The sequence below is a fragment of the Cebus imitator genome, unplaced genomic scaffold, assembly GCF_001604975.1.
Source record: "Cebus imitator isolate Cc_AM_T3 unplaced genomic scaffold, Cebus_imitator-1.0 Scaffold0, whole genome shotgun sequence".
Taxonomy (NCBI): Eukaryota; Metazoa; Chordata; class Mammalia; order Primates; family Cebidae; genus Cebus; species Cebus imitator.
Genome location: NW_016107315.1, coordinates 6,708,413 through 6,715,941, shown reverse-complemented (window position 1 = coordinate 6,715,941; position 7,529 = coordinate 6,708,413). Strand labels below are relative to the sequence as shown.

Sequence of the window (7,529 nt, the reverse complement as noted above, 5' to 3'; positions counted from 1 at the left end):
TCCCAGCTACTTGGGAGGCTGAGGCAGGAGAATCGCTTCAACCTGGGAGTCAGAGGTTGGGCCACTGCACTCCATCCTGGGCAACAAGAGCAAAACTCTGTCTCAAAAAAAAAAAAAAAAAGAATAGTGACAAAAAAGAAAAACAGTAAGTGGCTCCTGTAGGGGTGCAAAGCAGCGTGGCTGGGATCTGAGCTGGGGCTCTGTCCCTGCTGGGCTGTGGCCCTGGCTGGACAGCTGTCATGAAACTCATCGCCACCGAAGACCTCCAGGGAAAGCTGCAGCAGGACCTGGAGGTGGAGCATGTGGAGGTGGAGGACGTGACCCTCAACCGTTGTGCGTGCAGCTTCTGAGTCCTGGTGGTGTCGGCCAAGTTCGAGGGGAAGCTGCTGTTTCAGGGACAATGGCGGGTGAATGTGTGCCTAGCCGGAGGCTTCCGCACATCCATGCCTTTGAGCAGAAAACCCTGACCCCCCGAGCAGTAGGCCTTTGAGCGGCAGAAATGAGGGACTGGCACCTGCACAGCTGTTAAATTATAAATCAGGATCAGATAAAAAAAAAAAAAGTAAAAAGAATGAAGCAGATCCATGTGTTATTTTGGGGCAATGGATCATATATACTGCATATTACTAAATGAAATATACTGTGTATTACTAAATGAAAACAAAATATACTGTGTATTACTAAATTAAAAAAAAAAGTAGCAAACAGTGTGGATAGCAGGTTACCAGTAATATGAAGAAAAATGCAGGGAGACAAATATGTGCATGTACTTTGAGAGGCCAAGGCAGGAGATCACCTGAGCCCAGGGGTTCAAGATCAGCCTAGTCAACACAGTGAGACCAAGTCTCTACAAAAAGTTAAAAAAAAAAGAAAACACACAAATATGTGCGTAATTGTACAGTCTGGCTGGAAGGATACATGTTGGAGGGACGGGGAGAGACAGCAGCACTTTTTGCTACAGTACACTTTATGCTGTTCCTCTGTTCCTTTTTTTTTTTTTAAGCGATGCCCAAGTTTTACCTTTTTTTTTTTTTTTTTTTTGAGATGAAATCTTGCTCTGTCACCCAGGCTGAAGTGCACTGGCGTGATCTCAGCTCACTGCAACCTCCATCTTCTGGGTTCCACCAATTCTCCTGCCTCAGCCTCCCAAGTAGCTGGGATTACAGGCACCCACCACCACACCCAGCTGTATTTTTAGTAGGGACAAGGTTTCACCATGTTGGCCAGGCTGGTTTCAAACTCCTAACCTTGTGATCCTCCCACCTCAGCGTCCCAAAGTGCTGGGATTATAGGCGTGGGCCACTGCACCCAGCCAAGTTTTACTTTTTCCAACTAAAAAAAGTAATCTTACAAAAAGAGGGTAGTAGCAGGTCAAAGACCCAGCTGGGGTGTGAAGGGTAGCTTTGGCTACTTACTCTTACCCCCCAATCCAGACTGTGCCTTCCACACTCCTGACAGTTCTTCCTCCTCCCATTCTTTCTGCATTACCCTGGCTCCTTGCTCTGCAACCATAGCCAGGACAGCTTCTTCCAGGCAGGACTTTGAACACAGGTGTCCAATACACACTGTTGGATACCCGCATGCCTGGCTAACTCAGCTTATCTCTCCCACAGCTCTGCAAGCTCAGCCTGACCACACCATGCCAATATCCACACGTTCCTGCCAGCTGTACCACTGCACACTGACAAATGGCTACCATGGGCCAGACACCGTGCTGGCATGTTACAAGCTTCATCTCACTTCACTCTTGCAGTCAGGTACCTATGAGGTAGTCACCACAGTCATGAGATGAACCAGACTAACTCCAACTTAGATGTGAAGCTGACTGGCTCCATCTTGGCTTCTCCCCGACCATTTCTCCCTTGAATGTATACCTGGACCACACTGTGCTGGGTCATGTTGTGCTTAGAACTATAGAAACATATAACCGTTGTAACCATATCCTGCTTGACAAGCCCACTTGCTATTGTGAATACCCCCTTGATTGCTTGTATGGTAAGTACTGAATGCCCCCCCTTGGTAACCAGCAATCATGGGAACCGCTTGTGTATACCCTCCTTAGTTAATCAACAATCACGGGAGCCTCCTTTCCTAACTTGCTTATTCTGCTTCCGTAAAATTCCACTTTGCCCCACTTCAGGCTGAGCAACATATAAAAGGAAATCAAACCCCTTCCTCGGGGCCGAGAGATTTTGAGCGTGAGCTGACTCTTGGTCGCTGGCAATAAAGGACTCACAATCAAGATTTCAGAGTGTGGCGCTTTCCATACAACTTGCTGGGACACAACAGTTATTCCTGTTTTACTGATTGGCCTATTATAATTGTTAAAACTCTATTATGGCTGTGAGTACAGTAGTATTTACATCTAACTGATCACAACCAGTTACAGATTTCTTTGTTCCTTCTCTGCTCCCACTGCTTCACCTGACTAGCCAAAAGAAAACAAAAACTCCAAAACCTCTATTATGGGAAAATCTGTTTGTCCCTCCTAACTTGGTAATAAAGGTAATGTTGTATATCCTATGCTTGTATTGCCCTTTATAATTTTTAAAGTAGCTCATACTCATTAACTTAGCAGATCTATAAAATACACTCAGGGACAATAATAACTTGCCCCAGGACACACAGGCTATGTGTGGCAGACCTGGGACTGCAGTGGTGCCCTATGTGACCAGCCCACTGAACGAAATGTTCATCATCACTTTACTTTGGGGGTGCTTTACTTTTCAGCAACGGCAGGTAAGGGATAGCACCGTGGCTGGTGTACAAGCTTTCTGGGCACCAAAACTCCAAGCAAATAAAAAGATCACACCAAGTCTGGACCTATCTGAGCTCCTAGAGGTCACAGGTGGGCGCACAGAAGGCAGTTCCATTAGTACCTTTAGTTCCCAGCACACGGTGGCTCTGCAGTAGTGAATAAAGTCCAGCACAGCCACCGCCCCCAGGCCCAGACTCAGGAGCACACTGAGGTCGTCCACCAGCAGCACCGGGTAGGTCCACCCAGCCTCTCCACTGCCTACTGGCTTCAGGGCCTCCCGTACAAACTCAAACAATGGTTTCAAGTTCCCAGCATTGGCCTCCCTGGAGAGACAGGACAAAAGTTACCAGACTTCACTCCACAGATGTTTACCAAGGACAAGTAGCACCACAGAAGAGGGCCAGGGGAGATAAAGAACTGTATCACTTCTTGGCAACAAAGAGTTCATGGTCTGATTAGAAAGAAAAGACATGCACATGTGCAGGAATAATTTTACTCCAATTCAAATATTTCCTGAGGCCTACTAAGTATAAAGCACTGTGATAGAAACTAGGGGACACAAAAATAATCAGCTCCTAGGGCCCTTGAGAGACATCACACATAGCCAGGTATGGTGGCTCACGCCTGTAATCCCAGCACTTTGGGAGGCTGAGGTGGGCGGATCGCTTGAGGTCAGTAGTTCAAGACCAGCCTGGCCAACATGGTGAAACCCTGTCTCTACAAAAAAATACAAAAATTAGCCAGGCATGGTGGCATGCACCTGTAATCCCAGCTACCTGGGAGGCTAAGTCATGAGAATCGCTTGAACCTGGGAGGTGGAGGTTGCAGTGGGCCAAGACTGAGATCACACCACTGCACTCCAGCCTGGTCAACAGAATGAGACTGTCTCAAAAAAAAAAAAAAAAAAAAAGAGACTCCAACCTAGCCATTTGTATTTGACTTCTGAAGTAAAAAAAGAGAGACTCCATAAAGCCACTCAACCTAAGAGCTTAAGGCACCTGGAAGATCAATGTGGACTGCGCAGGCAGAAGCCTTCCCAGGAGGTTAAACAGGGCGGGCACAGTAGATCACACCTTGTAATCTCAGCACTTTGGGAGGCCAAGGTGGGAGGATCATTTGAGCCCAGGAGTTCAAGAACAGCCTAGGCAACAAAATGGGACCATGTCTCTACAAAAAAATTTTTTAATTAGCCGGCCATGGTGGCATGACCCTGCAGTCCCAACTACTCACGAGGCTGAGAAGAGAGGAGTGCCTGGGCCCAGGAGGTCGAGACTGCAGGGAGCTGTGTTTGCACCATTGCACTCCAGCCTGGACAACACAGCAAGACCTTGTCTCAAAAAAATAATGAAAATAGGAAGTTCAATAGCAACTCAGGTGCCCTGATGGTGAGCGACAGTGGCCTAAAGGCTTTTGTAAAGGTAACAGATTTGACTTGTTTCTGACAAGCCAACTTGCCCATCTCCATCTTCTCCAGTGACTATCCCAGTCATCATTTCTCAGCAATGAGTGGAGGAACAGAGCTCAGGGCCTACTGCCGTATGCTCCAGGGATGAGTCTCCTGCACTGGGTTAACTTCACTAACAATGAGGACATCCCCCCATCGCTTAGGAGGAGGTGTAACTAGCCCCTACCTTCAAATGGAAGCCCCAGGTCAGAGGTGCTAAGGGGTATGTGTGAGGTCACACACAGGGTCAGGAAACATGGCCTCACAGCACCACATAAGGCTGTGTGTGTCTGAGAGAGGAGGCAGTGGGGGGAAGTTCCAGAATCTTCACAGAGCTATGTTTGTGGCCAATGTTCAGAAAGGAGGAAAAGCAGGAAAACCAATCTCAGGCCTGCGTTGTTGAATATCAAACCGGGGACAAATTTTTTCTTAAACATCCAGAGAGTAAATATTTTAGCCTTGCAGGTCATATGGTCCCAACCACTCAACTCTATTTGTTTTTGTAGTGTAAAAACAGCCAGGGACAACATGCAAACAAATGAATGTGGCTGTATTCCAATAAAATTTTATTTACAAAAAATAAAAATAAAGAATTTTTTAAAAGACAAAACATTTTTTAAAAATACAAACAAAACAAATTTATTTACAAAAACACGCAGCTGACTCATAGCCCAGTTTGCTGACTCCTGTATCAAGCCAAGTACAGAGCGCAGGCACATGCTAGGCTCTAAGCTGGGGCTGGAAAACACAGCAAAGCATATCGTTCTGCCATCCTTCCAGCAAATGATCCTCTCTAGAGCTTTTGGGACAATGTCCACTCTCAGCCCCATGGTAAGAGCCAGCATTTGATGATGCTGCAACACCAGATGAAGCATCTGACTCCTGAAACCAGTTCTATCCTCCTACACAGTAAGAAGGAATCACGCAGCAACCAAGAACCCTGACTGGGCCCACCCGCCAAGTGTGTGCTTCTTGGGCTGCAGACTGACTGACCTGAGAAACTGCAGGGGGTGCGGCTTCTCTTGAGGCTGGAAGAAGACGTCCACTGCAGACTTGAGTCCCTCGAGGAACACAAGCTGCCCACGCTCCCGCGCCATGGTCAGGTTGACACCCTAAACATGACAGAGAGAGTGAGTTACTGTGCCTTGTAGGGGAACCCATCAGACTAGATGCCAGCTTGGAAGAGGGCACAAGACACCTTCCAAACATGGCAGAAGTGGATCTGTGCACTCAATGTACAGGCTTGTCTTCATTCCCCTGGGAGCTCTCAACCCACAATCCTCCACCTGTTTTCAGATGCGCACTGCCATTTAATTGTCACATTAAAAGAAAAACTAGCTGGGCATGGTGGCACATGCCTGGAGTCCCAACTACTTGGGAGGCTGAGGCAGGCGGATTGTTTGAGACCAGCTTGGGCAATAGGGAGAGACCTCGTCTCTACAAATAGATAAAAAAAATTAGCCAAGTGTAGTTTGCACCTGTAGTCTCAGCAACTCAGGAGGCTGAGGTGGGAGGACCACGTGGGCCCAGGAAGTCAAGGCTGCAGTGAGCCAATGATCACGCCACTGCACTCCAGCCTGAACAAGAGCTCAAAACCCTGTCTCAAAAAGACACAAAAAACAAAAACCTAGGCCTGGTGCAGTGGCTCATGCCTATTATCCCAGTACTTTGGGAGGCCAGGATGGGTGAATCACCTGAGGTCTGGAGTTCGAGACCAGCCTGACCAACATGGAGAAACTCCGTCTCTACTAAAAATACAAAATTGGCCAGGCGCGGTGGCTCATGCCTGTAATCCCAGCACTTTGGGAGGCCGAGGCAGGTGGATCACGAGGTCAAGAGATCAAGACCATAGTGAAACCCCGTCTCTAGGAAAAAAAGAAAAAATTAGATGGGCATGGTGGCACATGTCTGTAATCCCAGCTACTCGGGAGGCAGAGGCTGCAGTGAGCCGAGACCATGCCATTGCTCTCCATCCTGGGCAACAAAAGTGAAACTCTGTCTCAAAAAAAAAAAAAAAAAGGGCAGAGCATGGTGGCTCACCCCTGTAATCCTTTTGTAAAGACAGGGTCTCACTAAGTTGCCCAGGCTGGTCTTGAACTCCTGGGCCAAGGTGATCCTCCCACCTCAGCCTCCCAAAGTGTTGGGATTATATGCATGAGCCACTCACCCACCAGCTCAATACTGTTTTTATCTTTTTTTTGAAACGGAGTCTCACTGTCGCCCAGGCTGGAGTATAGTGGCATGATCTCAGCTCCCTGCAACCTGAGCCTCCTGGGTTCAAGCTATTTTTCTGCCTTAGCGTCCCAAGTAGTTGGGACTACAGGGCGCGCCACCACGCCCAGCTTATTTTTGTATTTTTAGTAGAGACGGGGTTTTACCATACTGACCACACTGGGGGGTTTTAATTTATAATGGTGATACAAACTTTCATCTTTAAATGTATGTAATTATAAAATTAAACATATTTAAAAACAAGTAATAATGAAACAAGCTGATGTCTGGTCAAAGTCTGGAAAATGCCAGTGTAGAAATAAGGGCCCACACTTGTTTTTTTTTTCCCCACTCTTGTTGCTCAGGCTAGAGTGCAATGGAGCAATCTCAGCTCACTATAACCTCCACCTCCCAGATTCAAGCAATTCTCCTGCCTCAGCCTCCTAAGTGGCTGGGATTACAGGCATGCACCACTACACCCAGCTAATATTTTGTATTTTTAGTAGGGATGGGGTTTCACCATGTTGGCCAGGCTGGTTTTGAACTCCTGACCTCAGGTGACCCACCCGCCACATCCTCCAAAAGTGCTGAGATTACAGGCGTGAGCCACCGTACCTGGCCAAGGGCCCACACTTTTTGCTCTGTTTATCTGTCAGTGGCATGGGACCTTAAGATTGTTTTGAGGTTTGAAAGAACACAACTCATGGACTGTAACTGTCAGGCTGCCTGGAACACAGTAAGAACTGAGTACAAATAAGTCCTCCTTCTCTTCTAACTGGGGCAGTGCTCTCATAAGTATTCCACCAATATAAACTCTTTGAAAAAAAAAAAGATCAGGCTGGGCACGGTAGCTCATGCCCGTAAATTCCAGCACTTTAGTAGGCTGAGGCGGTTGGATTAACTGAGGTCAGGAGTTCAAGGCCAGCCTGACCAACATGGTGAAACCCCGTCTCTACTAAAAATGCAAAATTAGCTGGGCATGGTGGCGCATGCCTATAGTCCCAGCTACTGGGGAGGCTGAGGCAGGAAAACTGCTTGAACCTGGGAGGAGGAGGTTGCAGTAAGCTGAGATCGCGCCACTGCACTCCAGCCTGGGTGACAAGAGCGAAACTCCGC

At 47.5% G+C, this 7,529-nt stretch overlaps 1 protein-coding gene and 1 pseudogene across 3 annotated transcripts in view; one reads left to right on the top strand and one right to left on the bottom strand.

Annotated features, from left to right (window-relative positions):
* Positions 1-7,529, bottom strand: part of ELP6 (elongator acetyltransferase complex subunit 6) — an 18,111-nt gene that overhangs the window by 3,192 nt on the left and 7,390 nt on the right. For all 3 annotated transcript variants that reach the window (XM_017518944.2, XM_037729658.1, XM_037729670.1), the window contains 2 exons: positions 5,196-5,314; positions 2,880-3,081 (listed from right to left, as the gene is read on the bottom strand). In XM_017518944.2, coding sequence (XP_017374433.1) covers positions 2,880-3,081; positions 5,196-5,314 — 321 coding nt within the window. The remainder of the gene's footprint in view (positions 1-2,879; positions 3,082-5,195; positions 5,315-7,529) is intronic.
* LOC108296633 lies at positions 159-1,029 on the top strand (annotated as a pseudogene).